The 24,430-nt window shown below is 40.8% G+C and overlaps 2 protein-coding genes across 7 annotated transcripts in view; one reads left to right on the forward strand and one right to left on the reverse strand.

Annotated features, from left to right (window-relative positions):
- The window catches only part of WDR19 (WD repeat domain 19), a 135,078-nt gene that overhangs the window by 90,858 nt on the left and 19,790 nt on the right, over window positions 1–24,430 (forward strand). For all 5 annotated transcript variants that reach the window (XR_003211248.2, XM_073891545.1, XM_025887014.2 and 2 more), the window contains 10 exons: window positions 558–704; window positions 1,025–1,149; window positions 3,200–3,312; window positions 4,907–4,975; window positions 14,572–14,649; window positions 16,534–16,630; window positions 18,015–18,139; window positions 20,914–20,995; window positions 22,714–22,864; window positions 23,773–23,896. Coding sequence is in view for 4 of the 5 variants with exons in the window: in XM_073891545.1 (XP_073747646.1) it covers window positions 558–704; window positions 1,025–1,149; window positions 3,200–3,312; window positions 4,907–4,975; window positions 14,572–14,649; window positions 16,534–16,630; window positions 18,015–18,139; window positions 20,914–20,995; window positions 22,714–22,864; window positions 23,773–23,896 (1,111 nt within the window). In the remaining variant the exon portion in view is untranslated. The remainder of the gene's footprint in view (window positions 1–557; window positions 705–1,024; window positions 1,150–3,199; window positions 3,313–4,906; window positions 4,976–14,571; window positions 14,650–16,533; window positions 16,631–18,014; window positions 18,140–20,913; window positions 20,996–22,713; window positions 22,865–23,772; window positions 23,897–24,430) is intronic.
- RFC1 (replication factor C subunit 1) overlaps window positions 15,426–24,430 on the reverse strand; it is a 101,224-nt gene continuing 92,219 nt past the window's right edge. Inside the window, exon 26 of one of the 2 annotated variants that reach the window (XR_012377883.1) lies at window positions 15,426–16,029. The gene's annotated coding sequence lies outside the window, so the exon portion shown is untranslated. Of the gene's footprint in view, window positions 16,030–16,574; window positions 16,906–24,430 lie in introns of those variants that run through there. The other variant, XR_012377882.1, reaches the window with a different exon arrangement.

Below are 24,430 nucleotides of genomic sequence, written 5' to 3' on the forward strand. Positions count from 1 at the left end.
TTGGAAAGTTATTTGGCAATATATATTTAGAGATTCTTAAAGGTCAATACCCTCTAACTTTAGAAAAGCAACCTTAGGAAACAGAGATACTCACTAAATGTCTTATTAAAATGGGAAGAGCTGGAGAGCTGGTGGGGAATGAAGAGAAGTCTTGAGCTCCTCCTAGAGGTCGACGTGCAAAGATTTTTATATATCACTCTCAGCCGTACCTGTAAATGTGAAATAATCTGTATTTTCTGTTTTCTAAAGTAAGTTTATATTACTATTATAATCTTTCAACCCAAAAAAAAGTGAGGGAAAAAGTAAAGTGTAAAAGATTGTATGGTTCAGATGAGAAAATGCAAGTCGATATTAGCATTTTACTGTTAGTTTATCAAACCTCTAAAAAGAACACATTTTAGTGAGATGATTCCTTATATTCTTTCTGATGAAGAACAAAGAAGTTCAAGAAAAAAATAAGCAGCCATCATCAATAAAACATTGTCCCATTTATTGACATTTCCCCCCCAAATATGACAGTGGTAAGAAAGCTTTTCTGAACTAAATCTTTCTTATAGATACAAAGAAGCCGTTGTGGCTTATGAGAATGCAAAACAGTGGAACAGTGTAATCCGCATCTATCTGGATCACCTCAGCAATCCTGAAAAGGCAGTCAGTATTGTCCGGGAGACCCAGTCTCTGGATGGCGCCAAAATGGTAGCCAGGTAACAGAATGCATTATTTTTGGACTTCCAAAAACTAGCCTTAAAAGAAAGTCCCCACTTCCCCTCATCAAATAAATAAATTCAAAGGGAATATTTATTCTTTTTAAATTTTTTTGTTAGGTCTGAGTGCTTAAATTCAAAGTCTGTTTGTTGTGGTCAGTGTATGAGAGTATGCTTTTCAAATATAAGTATATAGCGTGGAACTGCGGTTTGCCTAATTTTTATTTTTAAATGGCTTCTCATAGTTGCAAAAAGATTTTATTTTGTAAATGACAAACTTATTTTAAACGAGTCAAGCTGATTAAAGTACTTTGTTTTAGGTTTTTTCTGCAGTTGGGTGACTACGGGTCTGCGATCCAGTTTCTTGTTATGTCCAAATGTAATCATGAAGCTTTCACACTGGCTCAGCAGCACAACAAAATGGAAATCTATGCAGACATTATTGGTAAATACCACTGTTTGCCCTAATTTCTCTTAAAGATTTGTATCATAGGTATACTTGACTCACGATCTAATTATCAGATTGGCATGCCCACACACCATACATAGACACATGCATATCTATATGGTACTTATCAGATTTGATTCCTACTGTCTCAAAGTGAGATGGAATTATAAGACCATTTTCAAAAATTAAGGTTTGCGGGGGGGGCCTTTAAAAGAGGTCAGATTTCCCAAATTCCATTTGTCAGCAGTTAAAACAAGGTTCCAAAATGAAGGTAACAGAAAATACAAAAGAATTTTTTAAGAAATATTTTCATAAATTTTTTAAATTGACTTATAAATTAAGATTTTATGATTATACTTTCATGAAGAGTGATATACACAAGATGTGATTTTCCAGAAGAAAGTCCAAAAGAGAATTTTATATTCTGAGAACACCTGCTTATAGATTTTCTTCCCTTGTTTGCAGTTATTCTTAGAAACTACTGAAATAATGTTCAGATTCTCATTTTATAAGGGCCATACATAACGTTATTTGTGGTAGTATTTTGTTTTCAGTGTGGAAAAATATACATAACAAAAATTTACCATTTTAACCATTTTTACATGTGCAGTTCAGTCATATTAAGTACATTCACTTTGTACAACCATCACCACCACCCATCTCCAGAACTTTTCCATCATCCTGAACTAAAACCCTATACTCAGTAAACAGTATCTCCCCATTTCCCTCTCCCCCAGCCCCTGGTAGCCACTGTTCTACTCTCTGTCTCTACAGATTTGACTATTCATAGTGTGTCATATAAGTGGAGTCATAAAGTATTTGTCCTTTTGTGTTATTTTGGTTTTTTTTTAATTTATTTAAATTTATTTTTTTTTAAGTGGGCTCCATGCCCAGTGGTGCTTGAGCTCATAACCCTGAGATCAAGACCTAAGCTGAAATCAAGAGCCGACACTCAACAGACTGAGCCACCCAGGCGGCCCTGTGTTATTTTGTGTTTTAAAATTCACAAAATGACCGTAAGAATTGATGGTAGGATTTATGAGAAAATTTTATTTCAGTCTTTAAGGGAACAAATAGGTAAAGCATCTTCTAATATCTTAGAAAGCCATTCAGATAATTGGAGAAAACAAAGAGCTAAAAAAAAAAAGGAAGTACAGATAAAAGCAACATTAGAATCATTAATGTTTAACTTGACAGATGACATTTCTGTCTTAACACTGCAAATCACCATAGCACTAACGCATTGTAAGTTTTTCTCATTTATAAGGATGTGGCTTATCCTGTATCCCACGCACACACACATACATGCACTCACACACGCACACATGGTTACTTTTCTCCACCTTTCTATACCCCCTTCTCTCGTAAACTTCCTATGTACCTTGGGCTGGAGGGCCAGGGCTGTCGTTATACTTTGGTGCAGGAAATGGGCCTCTGACTCCCCTGGGTAAATGTAAACAATGATTTGAGGTCCTTCTTCCTCTGTGCTTAACATATTGAAGCTTCAAACCAAAAGAAAAACAATAATTATCTTTAAATGACATCTCTGGGCTACTTGAATGTTATCTCCTTGTCTGACAAATACAGACAGTTGTCTAAACCAGGCATTGCTGAGACCGGGGGAAATGGATTACATTTGTATTAAGGTTGATCTATGATTGTTCTGAAACTCTAGGCACCTCATGATTGCAATTATAGTTCTAGTTGTTCCTATTGTTTCAGGAAATGAGATTGAGACTCTTAGAGATGGATAAAAATCACGAAGGGTAATGTCAGACCACAGCCTAGATTCTCACAAAGCCTCATCATTTCCTGTCCTGATTCCTATGTAAGAGTGAGAAGAAGATGGAACAGAGTTGATATTTGGGATAATGATGGTGAATGTGTTTTGTGATGAAAACAAACACTGATGATAACACTGATATTCGCAGTTAAAAATTTTTTAATCACCTGTTTTTAGATCAACTGTTTTTAGATCTTATTTTTAAGTTAATAAAATGTAAACAAGTTTTGCTCAGATATTTTACTCAATGAACTTCTGTTGTAGGTTCTGAAGATACTACTAATGAAGACTATCAAAGCATCGCCTTATATTTTGAAGGAGAAAAAAGACATTTTCAGGCTGGAAAATTCTTCTTGCTGTGTGGCCAATATTCACGAGTTAGTATTTCCCAAGAAAATATACATTGACCTCCCCAGGAATGCTTATAGGAAATATTTTTTTATTTATTTAAGTAATCTCTGTGCCCAGTGCGGGGCTCAAACTCATGAGCCCAAGATCAAGAATCACATGCTCCACTGACTGAGTCAGCCAGGCACCCCAGAAATATTTTAAAATATATTATGCTCCCAGATACCCAGATCTGAAATCTGAGCTAATTTTAAATCATCCTCTCTCTTCGACAGCCAGTCACATCCTTCCCTTGTAGTATCTCTGACATCTGTCCCTTTTCATTCTAACCACCATCAGCTTAATTCAAACCTGGGTCACCTCACTTATTATTAGATTATTACAGTATGATTTCTATTTCCCTGTTTTTAGTTTCTGTCCCTATAACTCACCCTTCATTTTGTGCCCCAAATGGTATGTACTTCCATTGCTAAAGAGCTCCTACAGCAGGGCTTATGGTGTTCAAGCAAGGGACAGAACTAAGTGAAGCTGTGCATTCGTTGTGTGACAAGTTGGGGACCACTGGGTAGCACCTCTTTGGTCTGAAGGAAATAGCTTCTGCTTCCAGAACATTGTTGCCTTTCAGGAGTTGGTCCTATTAGTGCCGGATCAGAGGATTCTTCATGAGAAACAGAAGTCTTGGTCTCCCAATTTTAAAATATGGGCCCAGGTATTTGTGTAATACCTCGCCCACCAAGGAAACATGTCTGTGTGTGAACTCGGCCTTCTGGCCACCAATTTACGATTTCTGGCCGCTCAGATAAAGTCCAAACTCCTTAATTGGCACCCAAGAGAATTCCCACAAATTGACCAACAAGCCAGAACTTCCCAACCAGCTGCTGGCATCCTGCTGTTTCCACTGAGGAAACCTATAGTCCCATTAGCCTTTTCCCATCCCTGTTCTCACCTAGATTCCTCTCTGCCCTCCTTCCATCTACCACGGACCTTGTGCATCTTCAAGGCCTTTTTCCTGGGTGGCACCTTTGGGATCATCCCTCTGTTTAATCAACTTTTCTTCCTCAGAACACCTATGAAAACAACTGGTCATGCTGCCCATTTATCGTTTAAACTTTTATAACCTTAAATTTTTTCATAGGTTTGGTGGTGTGATGTTGTGGAGGTAGCCAGTGATGACTTAAAACGATTGGTTCCTTGTATTATCACATAACACGGATCTCCCCAGTTAGACTGTGCATAACACAACAAAAGGGGCCTTCTCCTCCTTCCTGGGATTCTCCCCGGCAGCCAGCAGGATCACATGGACGTAGCAGCACGTGGGCAGTTCATATCTGTGGAACGAACAAATGAATGAAAATAATTATACCTTCACAGTGAAAGAGGGCTTATGTTTCACTCTCATCTCACCAGAAGTCAGAACTAAATTCTTCAGAGGGTTCACTGGATCCTTCCATTGTTCAAACTGCACTCAGCCTTTTAAGTGTCTATTTTAAGACAATGCCTGCCCCTCGCTGAGAGGAAGATACTTTCAGGAACTATCATTAGTTTGAGTGTGTGAAAGCTTTGTTTTTCCCCAGGGTGAAAGCGGTCTGGAAATTTTCAATTGCTATACAATTCTCATTTCAGGCATTTAAACATTTCCTGAAATGTCCGAGCTCAGAAGATAATGCAGCAATAGAAATGGCAATTGAAACTGTAAGTAAACTCGGTAATGAGAACTTTTGAGAATGCCAATATTTTTTAAAACTCTTTGAAGTTTTAAAAAACATAAAAAAATAGTGTAACAAGTTCCCATGTACCTGTCGTCTGATTTCACAGCTATCAACATATGACCAATCTTATCTTATTCATACCCCCCACCTCTTTCCCTATTTTATTTTAAAGCAAATCACAAACATCATGTCATTTATTTATGGGTACAAAATCTGTCTATAAAAGATAAGAACCTTTGGATTTTCTTTTAGGTGTAACTTGCATGCAGTAAAGTGCACAAATCCCAAGTGTATAACTCATTTTTTCATATACGTACGCTGGTGTAACCCCTATTGAGATCAAGATATAGAATATTTCCAGCTCCCAGAAGCCTCTCTTATGTTGCCTCCCAGTCAGTGTCCCCCAGCCCAGGGTAACCACAATTTTGACCTCTATCCTTATAGATTGGTTGCATCTGTCTAGCATATAAATGGAATCATACGTATTTTGTACTATTTTGTGTCCAGTTTCTTCCAATCAACAGTAAGTCTGTTAATGCATGTGTGTTACTGCATGCAGCAATAGTTCATTCTTTTTTTTTTTTTTTAAGATTTTTTATTTATTTATTTTTGCAAGAGAGAGAATGCTTGAGCAGGGGGAGGGGCAGAGGGAGAAGCAGGCTCCCTGCTGAGCAAGGAGCCTGATGTGAGACTCCATCCCAGGACCCTGGGATCATGACCTGAGCCAAAGGCAGACGCTTAACCGATTGAGCCACCCAGGTACCCAGCAATAGTTCATTCTTATTCATGGCTGTGTAGTATTCTACTGTACGACTGTACCACAACATTTAGATTGTTTCCAGTTTGGGCATATTGTGAATAATGTTGCCATCAATTGGTTCGTGTCTTTTGATGGACGTAACACTGCCTTATTGGGTATATATGCAGGAGTAGAATTATTAGGTCATAAGATACACATATTTTAGCAATTGTAGGTACTGCCAAACATTTTTTTCAAAGTCATTGTACCAGTTTACACTCTACCAGCAGTGTGAAAGAATTTAGTTGCTCTCTTTGCTAACACTTACTAGTCTATTTCATTGTAGCTATTCTGATAGATATAGTGTATATCATTCTGGTTTTAATCCATTTTTCTAAAGACTGATGGTACTGAGCAACTTTTCATGTGTATATTGGCCATTTGGATATCCTCTTTTGTGAAGTGCTTTTTAAATCTTTTTTCTAATTTTTAATTGTATCATCTCGTCTTATTACTGATTTGTAGGACTTTTTTATAATTTCTAGATACAAGTCTTTTCATCATATATATGTATTGTGAGAATTCCTCAAGCTGTGGCTTGCCTTTTTATTCTTCAGTGGTGTCTTGATGGAAAGAAATTCTGAAGTTTTAATAAAGTCCAACTTTTCTCTAATGGTTAGTGTTTTTTAGTCCTAGCTAAGAAATCATTGCCCATCCCTTGTGTTTTCTTCTAGAGATTAGATTGTTTTAGCTTTCGGGTGCCTGGGTGGCTCAGTTGGTTAAGCGACTGCCTTCGGCTCAGGTCATGATCCTGGAGTCCTGGGATCGAGTCCCGCATCGGGCTCCCTGCTTAGCGGGGAGTCTGCTTCTCCTTCTGACCCTCTCCCCTCTCATGCTCTCTATCTCATTCTCTCTCTCAAATAAATAAATAAATAAATAAAATCTTTAGATTGTTTTAGCTTTCTTGTTTAGGCCTATGCCCATCCTGAATTAACTTTAGTGTATGGTGTGAGGTAGGAGTCAGGAATCTTTTTTTCCCCATATGGATATCTGGTTGATCCAGCACCATTTATCAAAAGACCTTTTTTTCCCCCACTGAATTACCATGGAGTGTTTGTCATAGATGAAATGACCATTTTTGTGTGAGTCTGGTGTTGGATTCTATATTCTCTTCCATTGATTTGTCTCCCCTGGACCACCACCACACTGTCTTAATTGTTGTGTTATATGTATTCTTTATTATAATCTACTTTCTATCTCTGTGGATTTGCCTACTCTAGACATTTCATATAAATGGAATCATTCACAATATGTGACCTTTGTGTCTGGCATCTTTCATTTAGAATGTTTTCAAGGTTCAACTGTGTTGTAGCAGGTACTAATACTTCATTCCTTTTTATGACTGAATAACATTCCGTTGTTGGACTCTGTCACATTGTGTTTATCCATTCATCAGTTGATAGACATTTGGGTTGTTTCTACTTTCAAGCTTTTATGAATAATAGTGCTGTTAACATTTGTGTATGAGTTTTTGTGTGGACATATATTTTCATTTGTCTTGGGTATATACCTAGGAACTGCTAGGCCATATGTTAGCTCTATATTTAACGTTTTGAGGAACTGCCCAACTGTTTCCCAAAGCAGCTAAACCATTCTACATTCCCAATATTGCATTGCAATTTTTCTGTCATTTCTTGATGTTATTGAACATCTAGTTAGGATGCAAATTTCCCCATCTCCTGTATTTCCCACTAACTGGTAATTAAATCTAGAGACTTGATCAAACATAGATTTGATATTTTTAGGAGGATGACTTCATAGATGGTGCCATGTACTTCCTATTTCATCACATCAGTTGGCTCATATCTTTTTTTTTCTCGTTAGGGTTTCGTTTGTGTCTATTTCGGATCTTTTTAAATTTTTTTAATTTAAATTCAGTTAATCAATGTATAGTGTATTATTAGTTTCAGAGATAGAGGTCAGTGATTCATCAGTCTTATATCCAGTGGTCAGTACATCACGTGCCCTCCTTAATGCCATCACCCAGTTACCCCATCCCCCCACCCACCTCCCCTCCAGCAACCCTCAGTTTGTTTCCTATGATTAAGAGTCTCTTATGGTTTGTCTCCCTCTTTGATTTCATTTTGTTTTATTTTTCCCTCCCTTCCCCTATGATCCTCTGGTTTTGTTTCTTAAATTCTAATTTGAGTGAGATCATATAATTGTCTTTCTCTGATTGATTTATTTTGCTTAAGTAGGCTCATATCTTAATCAGCTCAGGCTGCCATAACAAACTACCAGACTAGGTGACTTAAAAAAGAGAAATTTATTTCTCATAGTTTTGGAGGCTGAGAGGGCTAAGATCAAGGGGCCAGCCAATCTGGTTCCTGTTGAGAGCTCTCTTCCAGGCTTGTAGATGGCTGCCTTCTTGCTGTGTCCTCACATGGCCTTTCCAGGAGACTTCTCTCCCTTCCTCTTTTTATAACACCACTAATTCCATCAAAAGGGCCCCACCCTCATGACCTCATCTAACTAATTACTCCCAAAAGCCCTATCTTCAAATACAATCACATCGTGGGGTAGGGCTTCAGCATTTGAATTTGCGGGCTACATAAACATCCAGTCTATAATAGCCCATAATTTGTCATCTCTGTTTTTATGGTGTTAAGATCGATTATTGGATATTGAAGTGGTCAGCCTGATCCCTCCATTGTAAGGTTTCCCATCAGCCTTTCACCTAATGATTTCAGCAGCCATTAATATTTATTAGTTAAATTCATTATTTTATTAGGGGTTGCAACATGATGATATTTGTCATTCCTTCTGAATTCCACATCAGCTATTTTGTTACACTAAGATAAAAGAAAAATAGGGTAAATACTTGATTTTTTTTCCCTTTATTTACTAGTTTTAAGAATAATGAGTTGGTTCCCTAGCATCCTCCAAAGGTGACCTCTAGAGGTGCTTTTGTTTTATTTTTTCATTTTTAATATCATAATATATATATATAATATAGCCAAGATATAAATTATGAGTGAATTATGAATTTGTTTTGGTTTTATTTTGTTTTAGATTGCACATATGAGTGAAATCATGTGATATCTTTCTTTCTTGAACTTATTTCACTTAGCATAATACCCTCAAGGTCAGTCCATGTTGTCACATTTGGCAAGATTTCATTCTTTTTTATGGCTGAGTAGTATTCCATGGTGTGTGTGTGTCTGTGTGTGTGTGTGTGTGTGTGTGTGTGTGTGTGTGTATACATATATATATATATATATACACACACCACATCTTCATTCATCCTATCAATGGAAACTTGTTTTCATATCTTGGCTATTGTAAATGCTGCAACAAACATAAGGGAACATTTTTTTTTAAATTAGTGTTTTTGTATTCTTTGGATAAATACTGAGAAGTGGAATGGCTGGGGCATATGGTACTTCTATTCTTAATTTTTTGAGGAATCTCCATACTGTTTTCCATAGTGACTGTACCAATTTAAAATCCCACCAACAGTGTACCAGGGTTCCCTTTTCTCTACATCTCCAACACTTGTTATATCTTGTCTTTTTGATAACAACGATTCTAGCAGGTGTTAGGTGATATATTATTGTGGTTTTGATTTGCATTTTCCTTATAATTAGTGGTGTGCAGTATCTTTTCATTTGCCTGTTGGTGATTTGTATGGGAGAAATATCTATTCAGATCCTCTGCCCATTTTTTAATCAGGTTGGTTTTATTGTTGTTGAGTTGTATGAATTTTTTATATATAGTTTGGATATTAGCCCCTTATTGGATATATAGTTTGCAAATATCTTCTCCCATTCAGATTTCCTTTTCCTTTTGGTAATGGTTTCCTTTGCTGTGCAACGTTTTGGTTTGATATAATCCCATTTGTTTACTTTTACTTTTGTTTGCCTTGCCTTTGGAGTCAGATCTATAAAGACATCACTAAGACTAATGTCAAGGAGCTTACCCTCCTATGTTTTCTTTTAGGAATTTTATGGTTTCAGGTCTTGCATTCAAGTCTTTACCTTTTGAGTTAATTTTTGTGTATAGTGTATCAAAGTGATCTAGTTTCATTCTTTTCAATTTGGCTTTCCAGTTTTCCCAACTTTGTGGGGGAGTGGGGCAGGGGCTACACCTGTCTTACTCACTTTTATTTTGTTATTTGTTATTTTTTAAAATTTTTTTCTTTTTAGAGAGAGAGCACAAACAGGCTCAGGGCAGAGGGAGAGGGAGAGACAGAATCCCAAGCAGGCTCCACGCTCAGCATGGAGCCTGACATTGGGCTTGATCTCCTGACCCTGAGATTATGACCTGAGCTAAAATCTAGAGTCACTGAGCTATACAGGTGCCCCTCCCAACACTTTTATTAAAAAGACTGTCCTTTCTTCATTGTGTGTTTTTGGCTCCTTTGTCATAGATTAATCATCCCTATATGTGTGGGTTTATTTCTGGGCTCTCAACTCTGTTCCATTAATCTGTGTGTTTATTTTTGTACTAATACCATACTGTTTTGATTCCTGTAGCTTTGTAGTATAATTCGAAATCAGGGAGCATGATTCCTATATGCAGCTTTGTTCTTCTTAGCATTGCTTTGGCTATTTGGGATCTTTTTGTGGTTCCATACAAATTTTAGAATTATTCTAGTTCTGTGAAGTATGCCATTGAAGTTTTGATAGGTATCACACTTTTGGAGTTTTGATAGGTATCACAATGAATCTTAGGTTGCTTTGGATAATAGGGACATTTTTAACAATAGTCTTCTAATCCATGAGCATGGAATATCTTTCCTTACATCTGTGTCTTCTTCAATTTCTTTCATCAGTGTCTTATGGTTTTCAGTGTACAAGTCTTTCACCTGCTTGGTTAAATTTATTGCTAGGTATTTTATTCTTTTTGATGCAATCGTAAATAGGATTCTTTTCTTAATTTCTCTTTCTAATGTTTCATTAATAGTGTATAGAAAGGTAACAAATTTTTGCATATTGATTATGTATCCTGCAACATTTATTTACTAGTTCCAACGGTTTCTTGGTGGATTTATTAGGGTTTTCTATGTATTGTATCATGTTGTTTGCAAATAGTGACACTTTAATTTCTTCCTGTCCAATTTGGGTGCCTTTTATTTCTTTTTCTTGCCTGATTTCTGTGGCCAGGTTCCATTTCTTACTCCAGACGTGGAATCAGCCATTTCTCTAAGGAGTTCTGATTCCTTTTAGTGAGAAATGGTTTTAGAGACCATAATTTGGGTGCTAGGAATATTCTGTTTCTAAGCCTTTTCAGTTATAAATGTTGGTATTTTTTATTGTGACATAAAAAATTAGTATTTTCTAAAAGTACCTGAATTTAAAGCTGCAGTGAAATTATTTAAGAATGGAAATTATTCTCTGGCCATCTACATAATGTCATTTTATTTTATTATGAAAATAGGTACATTCTCTGGTTTTCTCTGCATATCCACAACATTTTCTAAGACCTACTTCCTCCAGAAAGCTGGACTCAAGAATTCCAGTAGCTCTCAAGAATACATTTCCCACCCTTCCTACCAAAGATGGACTGGAATTCTGGTCCCAAATTCATAAATCCGGAATAATTCTGATTTGGTTAGCTCAGATGTCCATTCCAAGATTAAACAACTAGTGGCCACAGGAATGAAATATCCTGCTTTGGCAAACTGGGTTAAATTCCCACCCCTTGACATTCCCACTTCTTTGGTCATGGAGAATGGGGTCTTCGGGGCACGAAAGTCCCACTAGAACCCCATGGTTGAAATGGAAGTAGGAGCATTTCTCAGAAAAGTCAAAGGAATCAATATCAGACAAATTCTAGATGTCCCTTGCAGCTATCAAATTTTTTCTCCTTTTATTGGTATTCTTTAATTCTGCAGTATCTACTTCTAGATGTTATGCTATGTATTTTATAATAATTTTTATTAAGTCAGGGACATGTAGCCTATAAAACCAACATATCTTACTTCATTCATTCAAATGAGTGCATTGTGAACTTCACTACTGGATAATTTTCCTAAAGTCCAGTTTTGAATCCTTGTATTCTTTAGCTGCAGACCCTCGAGTGACTCCCCATTGCCTCACAATTTATTCCCAAGCTATCCTTCAAGAATCACAGAATCTTAGGTACCCCTGCAGTGATCCAGTCTAGCCTCCTCCATTTTATTGATGAGGAAACGGAGGTCCCAGAGGATGATATGACTAACCTAAAGCCACCCAAATAGAAAATAATAGAGCTAGGACTAAACCCTAAGTCTTCTTTCCAAGCAAATTGCCTATTCACTCCTCTAGGTCAGTAGTCTATGCTACACTAAACTGGCCACTTTTACGTGAGTAGTTCAGGGCTCCCCTTCCTTTGTTCCTTCACTCTTGCTGGCCCCTACACCTAGGCCACCCTCCCTCCTACACCTCCTACACCTCACACACAGGCCTTTCCTAAAATGGCTTCTGGATGAAATTTCACCCTCCTTAGAATCTTCTCTAAGTAGTTTGAACATCACTTACCACTGCAGTTATCCCCCTTCAGATTAATAGCTCCTCGAGGTCAAGGACCCGTTTTTTCATAGAATGGTTAGCATATTGTGGGCACTCAATAAATATTTGCTGAATTGAACACATGTTGGTTCCCAGCTCAGTGGAAAGCACTATATAGATGATATAAATTTCCTTCCAGTCCTCCATTTCTTTCCACCTTAAGACCCCCTCCCCTGACTTAAATTTTCTTTTAATCTGTGCACTCTTACCTGCTGATCCTGTAATCGAGAATATCTTAAAAATATTCATACTTCACCCACCCCCATCCTCTACCCCTGAAGTTTCTGAAATACATTCTTGGTGTATGCGTGTTGATGGGTGTGTAGTAGAGCCCTAGTTGGGAATCATTACCTGAGTGAACCCATGAGTTGAATGAGAAAGATGGGTCTTCACAGGATCCATTATCTTGTTGGGGGCCCTCCTGCCTCTTTGCAGTCAGCTTCTGCCTTCACCTCTCTGTAAAGGTATTATCTTATACCTTATAAAAATAAGGTATTATTTGTATCCTCGTTGAGGTCCCAAGACTTACCTGCTGAAGATCACACAGGTGATCCTTTGACCTCAGGCAGGCTGACTTCAGAGCCTCTCCTCCCCACAGGTTCACTGTAAACCTTCTCTAAAAGGTCCCCAGCTGATCTCTTACTTGCTGAACACGTGAGTCTCTTCTCAGTCTTTAGTCCATGTTATGGCAGCATTTTATGCTACTGTACTGCATGTTTCCTGAAATTTGTACTCCTTTAGAGCACTGCTTCTCCAGTTACTTCCCAGATGGTCCCTTCTCAGCCTCCTTCACTGACTCCTCTGCTCCTTAAATGTAAGTGTTCCTCAGCATTCTGTCTCTATCCTCCTTTTAATTTTAATTCTGAGTGGCCACATCTATTCCTTACTGGCTCCCCTTTCCATCTATCCTCACATTTTGGGTGTGTTCAACCTTCTGAAATTCAGATTAATCAGGTGCCCTGTATTTTTATTTGCTATATCTGGCAACGCCATCTGCTTAGCACCAGTCCAAGCCCTTTAAGGGTATTAACTTATTTAATCCTTAAAACAGTACTCTGAGTTAGGTATTATTTTTATCCTCATTGAAGTCCCAAGAGTTACCTGCTGAAGATCACACAGATGATCCTTTGACCTCAGGCAGGCTGACTCCAGAGCCCTTGCTTTAACCATGTCTCTGTACTGACTTATTCACCCAAAACCATCCACAAAAGCCATCAAGATGAGGAACTGTACAGGATTTCTCTTCCTTACAGCGTCCCTTCCTTATAGCAATGGGATAAGCAGAGGCAACAGATTTATCAAAGCATAGCTTTCTTGCACTGATGACACACAAGTGTGTAGAAATTCTGCAGCCACAAGAGCCTCTCCACTCCACAGGTTCACTACAATCCCTTGTGCACAAGGAACTTTCTAACTTCTCTTTGTCCTTTCCCCTGAGGTGTAGCAAGCTAGGCCATATGTTGCTCTGTCTTAATGACTGTCTCCTTCATTTTCCACCGGCTTTTCTGACTGTGTCATTAATGTGAGGAGGGCAGCGCTGCACTCTTCAGTGTTCGTTCCCTTTGGTGGAGCTCCAGTTCTGTTCTTGGCTCACCCCTCTTTTATAGACACAAGACTCTTAAGCCTCCTACTCTTGTCAATAATTATTCCTGCTAGCTAAAACTGACACATTGCCATCCTCCAATATGGTCCATAATTTTTCCTGATCAACACCACACCACACATCAGTGATTGAACTCTGACCTTCATGGAGGTGACTCTCAGATCGAGGTCTCCAGGCCAGCGTCCTCTCTAGAACTCCACCCACACTTCCCGCCGCCTGCCCTCTTCTGGGCTCCTATGGCCATACTTTTTCTGCTTTGGACTCCAGGTGGCCATGAACGAGGGCATGTCCTCGGGGAGTACTGGACATGCAGCACTTGGTGCTATGTTGTCGCAGAAGGCCCGGTTCCTGTGCTCAAGGCCCTGCCATCTAGATGTCATAGTCACTTACCTTAAGGAAGTTTTTACTGAAACATCCAAAAAGTATATTGTGTGTGTGTGGGAAAAAAAAAATGGACTTTTGATATAGGCACTTAGAGAAGCTATAGCTTCTAAGGATAGACTTTTATTAATGGAGACGACAAATGAATGAAGAAAGACCCTAAATTTATATCATGTCAGACACTTCAGGTATTTTTAGTTTTTTTTATTCCATTTCCTTAGCACAAGATTCTTTGTCTCCCCCCACTCCCCTTCCTTTCTAGTTTTAAGATGCTGAATTTATGGTTTCTTTCTCTTCCTAAACAGGTTGGTCAGGCCAAAGATGAACTGCTGACCAGTCAGCTGATAGACCACCTGATGGGAGAGAGTGATGGCATGCCTAAGGTACTAGAAATGTTGTTGTCACTTGGATTTTAAGTAGTTGAGTTATGATCTGACTTTATTCTGCCCTGTTTTTACCTATAATGGCTTCTGCGTCATAGACTTATTAAATTTTCTCTCTGAATACAGTTTGAGGTCTGCTAGACAGACCCTGCATTTTAGAGGATATTGGATATATTCACTCTTTGAAATTGGCATTGCCACCTGTGCAGTAGGCACAGTCCTCACCCCCAAGATAATGATTCTCACCACCCACAATTTTCCTCAAAGGTTAAAAAGGTTTTTCTCTTTTTTTAACATTTTATTTATTTATTTGGCAATGAGAGCAAGCACAAGCAGAGGGGACAGCAGAGGGAGAAGGAGAAGCAGGCTCCCCACCGAGCAGGGAGCCCAACTTGGGGCCCAATCCCAAGACCCTGGGATCATGACCTGAGTCAAAGGCAGATGCTTAACCGACTGAGCCACCCAGGCGCCCCCTTAAAGAGTTGTATTTATTCTGGGAACTATGAAAACTATTATTAGAACTATGAGTTAGCATTAATCCCTAAAAATCAGCATACTTTGTTCATATTTCAAAAGTTATGGGAGGGGCGCCTGGGTGGCTCAGTTGGTTCAACAACTGCTTTCGGCTCAGGTCATGATCCTGGAGTCCGGGGATCGAGTCCCACATCGGGCTCCCTGCTCAGTGGGGAGTCTGCTTCTCCCTCTGACCCTCCCCCATCTTGTACTCACTCTCTCTCTCAAATAAAAAAAAAAAAAATGGGAGGGTGCCTGGGTGGCTCAGATGGTTGAGCGTCTGCCTTTGGCTCAGGTCATGATCCCAGGGTCCTGGGATCGAGTCCCACATCGGGCTCCCTGCTCAGTAGGGAGCCTGCTTCTCCCTCTGCTTCTCTCTCTCTGTCTCTCATGAATAAATAAATAAAATCTTTAAAAAGAAGTTATGGGAATTAATAACAATCGTATTTAGCATAAAAGTAACTCACTGTAAATATAAAGTAGAAATAAATCATTAAGAACATATTTTCAAAGTTCGTGACTCAGGAGTTCACACAGACATTGGTCTTCTTTCAGTCCTGATGAGGACAGTTTCCTTTGAGGATACCCTTGAGCTTTTTCTTCTCTTTGGCTTTGATGTTTGAGGTGATTTTCTTGTGAAGGAAGTCATGTTCCTGATTTGGAGAGAAGGCGCTAGAATGTCATAGCAGGAGAGGATTATAGCAAACCTGATCCCCGGGTCCATTTCCAGTATTTCACAGGTAGAGACATGGAGACGCAGGGAGGCTAAGTTAACCTGCCAAAGGGCACAGGCCCTTCAACTCTTCCCAGCCAGCTCACCCAATGTCCGCTTATTTTAATAATCAGGAAACCAGCATAGGAAGTTGTCTAGAGGTGAAGAGAATAGGAATAGAAAAGTAGTCAAAGGCCAAAGTTTTTTATGGGCCAGAGAAATACATATATAGGTGTAGCAATTTTTGATATTTTACAAAGTTGGTACACTGCATTAAGAATACATTTTGATTTCAAGCACACAGGAGGTAAGTCTATGGAGTAGGGTTAGGAACACAGACTCTAAAGCCCGATCACTATGGCTCAGATCCAGACTCTGGAGAGGTCCCGCTGTGTTTGCTTATCACCAGTGCAATTAGTATATAATTGTGCCTTCCTCCCAGGGAGGGCATGAGGATTTAAACATATTAATATTTCTCAAGTACTTAGAATACAACCTGGCACATACTAAACTACGAATAAATACTTGATAAATACTTTATTCAATGGATTTTTTAAAAACCTTATCAAAAGTGGATTCCAACTGAAATGCAAAATTGTAGGTGTTTCTCCTGTTAGCTAATGAAGAAAGTGATGTTTCTGTAACGGTTTGTATGTCAGGATGCCAAGTACCTGTTCCGCTTGTACATGGCCCTGAAGCAATACCGAGAGGCCGCGCGGACCGCCATCGTCATTGCCAGAGAAGAGCAGTCTGCCGGTAGGCCCCGGGCATTCGTGTTTTTCTCATATTCAAGCAGGAGAATCAAACTCCAGCCCCTTTTCTGCGCAGGAAGTAGTAGCCCTTTTCTGATCTGGGTTTGCTCTGAACCCAGAAGACCTGGGTTCGAGAGAAGCGAGATACTTCCCCATCACAGAGTAACTCCGCTAACGCCTTCTCTTGATCATGCTGTTTCCTCTCCCCGGCACGGCCTTCTCCGCCCCGCGGCCCCTCGCCCACACTTAGAGCACTTTCTTGCCATCCCATGTGTTTGCCTATAACAACAGAAGAGATACGAGAAGATGGGAAATGATGTGGTATTATAATTGACCTAGTTCTTAATAGTATGCAGGGACTATTTACAGAACCTCCGGAACAGTTCTGTTCACTTACTTACATGCTCTCTAAATATTTATTGACCAAGAGAATTAGTCTGACATCCAGTTTTTGCAAGCTGATTCTTTTAGATGTTCATAAATATGGAACACAGTTTCAGCAACTATGGAATTAAGTCAGTCATTACGTTATTGATCTAACACCTAGTGCAGGGTACTTGGTGGGAGCTCAGGATGCAGAAGACTGAGCCACAGTTCCGCCCTCAGGGAGTCGTGATTTGGTGGGAGAGACGGAAAGTAGGCTCAGGGTGGTTATGCAGGGTGAGAAGAGCGATGATGGAAAGGACATCTAGTAGAAGGGCGTCAGGAGAGGGTCCACCTTATCCTGAGGGTGGAGATGACAGAAGACAACAGAAGTTGGAAGATCCTGAAGGGCTCCGGCCCTTTGCTTGGGAATTTGCCACCAATCCCTAAGGCCCTTGGAGGGTTTCATGTTGGAGTGTGAACTTGAGATCTTTACAAGAACACTCTGACATGAGCATGGAGGCAGAACAAGCAGAGAGGGGCACGCTGCTGCGGACAGATGGCAGACAGGTGGCAAGAAGCATTAAAGTGGGCCTGGGGCCAGGCTGGGTTTGGGAGACTTAGAAGGTAGACTCCAAACTTGATGACCCATTGGCTTTGGTGGCAGGTGGTGGTGTCCTGAGGAAGAGGGAGATGTGTAGGATGACACCATTTTCTCCCTGAGGGACCGGCTGGATATTCATACCATCAGTTACCAAAGGAAAAACTACTGACTTTATATAAGAAATTATAAAGATATTGCTAATAACAAAATTTCCTTATAAAATGAGGGCTCACATTGTGAGGAGCACCGGGTGATGTATGAAAGTACTGAATCCCTGTCTTGTACACCTGAAACTAATACTACACTCCATGTTAACTAACTGGAATTTATATAAGAACTTCAAAAAAATAAAATGAGGGCCCACAGAAAATCCTCAGATTTCATCCTTTGCAATAATGTCATTTTGCCACCTTTTTTCCAGGAAACTATCGGAATGCTCACGACGTTCTCTTTAGCATGTATGCAGAACTTAAATCCCAGAAGATCAAAATTCCCTCTGAGATGGCCACCAACCTCATGATTCTGCACAGTTATATACTAGTGAAGGTGAGACCCCTTGAGTGACTTGGGACACAATGTGCCAAGTGAGTTTATCACCTGAAGGGAATTCTTAGGGGCACCTCTCCATTGGATTAGAGTGATTTTCTAGATTTCTGTATTGTTAAGTGAAAAGCAGCAACATACAGGATAATTATACAGTCTGCTACCTTTTATGTACAAAAGGGCAGAAAATAAGAATGAATATATATTCGTTGCAAATAAAACTAGAAATAGACTCCAGAGTCTAGCTAGCAAAAGTAGAGGAGGCATGGCAGTAATCCCCAGTCAGGGGACAAGAGGGAGAGCATGTTTCTCTGTGTCTGTATTTCTGTCTTGTCTTGATTTTGAAGCATATAAATGTATTACCTGGTCAAAAAGAAGATTTACTTAAGGCATTTTTGTTTAGCTAGAGCTTACTAGTTTATGAATTCTAAGACAGTGGATTTTATTACAATTCCACAATGTTTAATACTATTTAGTTTTCATCTGAATATAAAAATGATACATATTCACAGAGGAAATTTAGAGAATGTAGGAGTATAATGAAAAAGTAATTTATTGGGGCACCTGGGTGGCTCAGTTGGTTGGGCGACTGCCTTCGGCTCGGGTCATGATCCTGGAGTCCTGGGATCGAGTCCCACTCGGGCTCCCTGCTCAGCGGGGGGTCTCCTTCTCCCTCTGACCCTCCCCCTTCTCATGCTCTCTCTCTCTCAAATAAATCTTTAAAAAAATAAAAAAATCTTAAAAAAAAGTAGTTTACCCTTTAAGTCCATCACCAGATACAACAGCTGTTAACATTGAGCTGTATATATCCTCTATATACTTTGGTAAATACATGTGTGCACTCTTATTTTTTTTTTTGACCACATTAGGATTATATTTATGTCCAGTTGTGTATTCTGTCTTTTCAATGAGTAATTCTTAATAAAAACAAACCATAGCACGCAAACCTCAAATACATGTATGTACAATTTACCTAAATGTTATATGTGTGTAAATATATGTAAATTTTGTAATATATTTACACACATATCTCTGTAAAGATACGGGCAGAATCCAACTTACATATTTTTCCAAATTTTCATCGAATCAAAGTACATCTTCCCCTATTAATGTTAACTTGGTTTGCAGGCCAGTCCCCAAGAGCTTATTGAATTTTGACACTACCTAGGATAGAGGAGTCATGTTACGAATGATTTAGATCCTAGTTATGGCCTCTCCCCGCACTGTCCAGAACTTTCTAGTGTTGTAGGTGGCTGTGTCTGTGCTGCCCCACATGGCAGCCACCAGCCTGGCCGCGGAGCACCGGAAATACAGCTAGTGCGACTGAGAAACTACATGTTTTAATTTTATATAATTTTAATTTTAAAATTTAAATAGCCGTATGTGGCTAGTAGCTACCACATGAGGCCACACAGTTTGGTAACACTGATGGTAAAAAAGCGAGAATTCCAACTTGCAACCCTCGAGAGTATACTTCCCTCCAGGGCAGCAGGAGGACCCCTCGTCTCATTTGGAAAGGAATAGAAAGAGAGAAGGGCGGTCTCTCTCAAGTGCGGACATGAGTGGTGGTGCCCATGTGCCGCGGGCACCGAATCCAGCAAAATGGAGCTTTTGGGGGTGGAAGACAGGAAGCAAAAGTTGGGGAATCCTATAAGCAAGCAGCCCTCCAGGACCAGGGCTTTCTACCCTAAGTCACAGGGAGGGTTCTCAAGTCTTTTTCTTTTCCTCTGGCCCCAGACACCCTCTCTCCCTCCCGCTGAAGGGCACCTGGGACTATTCCCCATTTTGCTGTAGTTCTCGACTCTTAGGCAAGCACCACACATTCTCAAGACGTGTAACTGCTCGCGATACCAAGAAACTGTTAAACCTTTTCAAGTAAGAACAAATTGATGTAAAAATGTCACAGGCATCTTTGACCCAAAGGACTGAAGAAAGTCATCCATGTTTCAGGGGATATCAAGACAGCTTTGGTGGATGCTTCCTCCCAGAGCTGGAACAGGGATTTTGACAGAGGGACAGCCTGGGACCTTTGAGTCTGGATGACAGAGCTGGGCAGTCTGAGGCCCAGAGTCAGCGCAGGACAAGCAGCTTTAGATTCAGTTCGTATTTCTCTTGTAGCAGTAAATGCTCAGACCTGATGCCTGCACATTCTCACCAAATACCACCAGTTCTGCCTCCTATTGGCTCTACTTCTCTCCACCCCCACCCCTACCCACAACACCCCCCACCCCCCACCTCACCTCTGTGGGCTGCCCCATCTTGCTGGATGACAGGGCGACATCATGGCCTGGCCCCGTTGACTCTCCAAGCCTCCTCTCATCCTAAGCGTCACAGGCCCCACTCATACTCAGTACTCACCCAACCTCAGGCCCTGCAGCTGCCGCTGCCCCTTTGCCCTCTTCCTTTAACAACTCATCCTCTCTTTCTGCCTGAAAGACTCGGCTTTCAGGTCTCACAACTTGGCAAAGTTGGTACTATTAGCCCTCCAAAAATGGCCAGTAAGAGATGGATCAGGGATGTGAAATGTCACATGGTCTGGGGCAAAGTAAAAAGCAGAGCATAGAGGAGGGGTAAGGTCAGTGAGGCCAGGGGGCAGGCAGCAGCTGCTGGAAGGAGAAATGAAGGAGAAATCCCAAGTGCCATAAGCCAAGTAAGGCTGTTGAGGATCATGGGACAACCCTGTTCAGGGTCATAATGAAGGAGCTGATTATTAGGGGGAATAAAGCATTAATTAAGAGTTAATCAAAATCTCGAGTAAAATATGTCGTTTATTTCAGATTCATGTTAAAAATGGAGATCATATGAAAGGGGCACGTATGCTTATTCGGGTGGCCAACAACATCAGCAAGTTTCCATCACGTAAGTACTATTGAGAAGGGCCTGTCACCCATATTTGTGCATCGGGGTGGCACTGTAAGATCTACAGTCACTAACTCTGCCAGTCACTGTTCTCTACACAGATTAACTCATTAATCTTCACATCCACCCCAGGAAGTAGTCTAATGGGACCCCAAGACCACCCCCAAGTTCACTAGGACTCACAGAACGCAACACATAGTAGTGTTGAAGGCTAAGATTTATTTCAGCAGAATACAAAACCAAACTGTCAAAGGGAAAAGGGGCGCGGGGCGAAGTCTGGATGAGAACAGGTGCATGTTTCCAAGAATCCCCTCCAAGTGGAGTCACACAGGACACACTCCTCCAGCAGTGAGTTGTGCGACAACACATGTAAAATGGTGTCTACCGGAGGTGCTCATGAGAGACTCAGTACCCAGGGGTTGTACTGGGGGCTGGTCATGTAGGCACCCCCTACCTGGCATGGAAACACTTCCAGACTCCCAGAAAGCAGGTGTTCAGCATAAACCACACTGTACAGAGAATTTAGGCACAGTGAGCCACTCTGATCTGGAAATGGTAGAAACTCCCCCAAAATCCAAGTTCCCAGATGCCAGCCAAGATCAAGCAGATCTTTCTAAGGATAACAGCCTCAAACTACACCCATGGGTACTCTTCTTATTTTCCCTATTTCACAAGAGAAGCAAACGGAGGCAGAAGAAGTGCAGTAACACTTGTCCAAGATCATACTGTTAGCTAGTAAGTCTGACTCTGCTCTCAGCCACAATAGGCCACTGCCACTATAAAAGGTCCCATTATTCCTAACGACATGTCGTTATAACATTCTTCAGTTAAAAGACTTTCTCACATTCTATGACGGGGGTCAACAGAATCTTTCTGTACAAGTACAGATGTCAAACGTCTGGGGCTTCAGGGATCGTAACAATCTGTCACAGCTACTATTTTTATATAAACTGTAAGGAAATGAATGAGCATGGCTGTGTTCCAATAGAATTTTATTTTGGATGCTGACATTTGAATGTCATATAATTTTCACATGTCACAAAATATTTTTCTTTTGATTTTTTTTCAACCATTGAAAACATAAAGGCCACTCTTAGCTCATGAGCCATACAAAAACAGAGGGCCAGATTTGGCCCACGGGTCAAAATTCAACAACCCCTCTTCTATAACTATATTCTTTTTTGTTACATGAAAAAGATTTTACAATAATTGTATACCATGCTGGCAAAGGGTGCAATTGGACGGGCACTCACATGACTGCTCCTAGGAATGGACATTGGTATGGCCTTTCTAGAAAGCAATTTGGCAATTTGTGCTAAGAGCATTTTTTTTAAAAAGTCACGTTCTTTGATCCAGTAATTCACCTCCTGGGTATCTGTCCTGAAGACACAGATGCACGCAGAGAGATCAGTGCATAAAATGACTAATCTCCCTGACCCTTCACAGGCAGTCCTGTCAAGCGCAAAAACCCATCTGAGTGGTTTGGGAGGATATAGGCAAAAGGGGACATCAAGGGAGTGCAGGTCCCGGGGCTACAAGGCAAAACACAGTATAATCACAGGAAGGACATTTTGACGAGCACCCTTTCCTCATGAAACAGGTCCTATCTGGTTCTTTGCCAGGAAAAGCAAACTTAGAGTTGCGACTGTGTTCTCCTGAATGGGGAGAGTCATGACAGCAGAAGCCCTGGGCTTTCTGCTCTCCCGTGTGTATTGCAGACATTGTGCCAATCCTGACGTCCACCGTGATCGAGTGTCACCGAGCAGGCCTGAAGAACTCTGCTTTCAGCTTTGCAGCCATGTTGATGAGGCCCGAGTACCGCAACAAAATAGATGCCAAATACAAAAAGAAGATCGAGGCCATGGTCAGGTAGGCAGTGACAGCTGATTCTGCTATCTCATCACATTTCACAAATGGAGTTTTCAGACCCTGGCTGCTAATGTGCAGACTCAGGCAGAGAATGGACTGCGGGTGGCGATTAGGATTGTATTCAGCTACCAGCAGCAGAAAACCCAACAATGGCTTGAAAAAGTCAGTATTTGACTCCTAAACACAGTGTCATGGCTCAGGGCTGCTGTGTCCCGATGCAAGGACAGAGCCCTCTGTCTTCCAGCTTTGTCATCCGGAACACAGAGGGTTCCTCCTCGTTGAGAGTCGGCGGGGGGCGGGGGGAGCTAGAGCGCATACATCTACCCTGACCGTTTAGTGCCACTGTAGCCTGGGCACTAGCTCGGAAGAGAAGCTAGTCATTCTCTCCCCACAGAAGACTCCTCTACAGCTTTGAGGTCTCATATGGTAACTGCTAGCCACGTGTGGCTATTTAAATTTAAATTAATTAAAATTTTAAAAAATATAAACCCTAGTTCCTCCCACTATCCATTTCAAGTGCTCAGAAGCTTCACGTGGCTCCTGGTTACCATACTGGAGAGCGCAGAATTGGAACATTGCCATTGTCACAGGAAGTCCTGTTGCACAGCCCTGAACAGCCTTTACCACTTCAGTCCACAAAAGGGGGAGACAGAGGGGAAGCAGTGAGCTTGGCCCATCAAAGGCATCAGTGGCACAGGAAGAGAAGATCCAGCAAGACCCACTCACGTTTCTGCCATTCACTGTGCTGTGAACTCCAGCCCCCAAACGTAGCCTGGATAATGCTCCAGTTTAACCACTCAGTCCCTCTCCTTCCTCCCTGAGCTGGAGTGCAGGCTGATGTGAGCTTCTCTCTAGTCTCAGATCCTGACTGAAGAAGTAGGCATATTCCACATGATTCTCTCTCACAGGAGACCTGATACATCCGAGACAGAAGAGGCCACAACCCCATGTCCATTCTGCGAATTTCTTCTCCCAGAGTGTGAACTCCTCTGTCCTGGATGTAAAAATAACATCCCATATTGCATTGCAACAGTAAGTTCTTTGTATCTTCTATTTATATAGTCCATTTGAATACTTGATGTGTGAAAAGCACACTTGGCGATCAGATGGTCCTGGGCTTAAATCCTTTTTCTGCTGCTTTATTGGCTATATAACCTTCTGCAATTTACTTTACCTTGCTAGGTCCAACCATAACAATGGCTGCCTATTGAGATAAACTGTAGGTTGATGACAGAACATGTGTGAAGCCTTAGTGCACCACCTGGCATACTGAATAAGTGGTGGTTTTTATTATTAATATTAAGACCTAGTAGAAAAGTTTTTTAAAGATTTTATTTTATTTGAAAGAGAGTACGTGCATGAGTTGGGGGGGGCAGGAGGAGGAGAGGGACAAGCAGACTCGACGCTGAGCACGAAGCCCAACACAGGGTTCACAGGACTCGATCCCATGACCTGAGCCGAAATCAAGAGTCAGACACTCAACCGACTGAGCCACCCAGGTGCCCCCTATTAGAAAATTTTAGATACCAGATTATTCGTTAATCACTAGGCTAACATAAACTTTAT

Source organism: Callorhinus ursinus, unplaced genomic scaffold, assembly GCF_003265705.2.
Source record: "Callorhinus ursinus isolate GAN/ISIS: 27379988/994484 unplaced genomic scaffold, GSC_fseal_2.0 scaffold4, whole genome shotgun sequence".
NCBI classification, from domain to species: domain Eukaryota; kingdom Metazoa; phylum Chordata; class Mammalia; order Carnivora; family Otariidae; genus Callorhinus; species Callorhinus ursinus.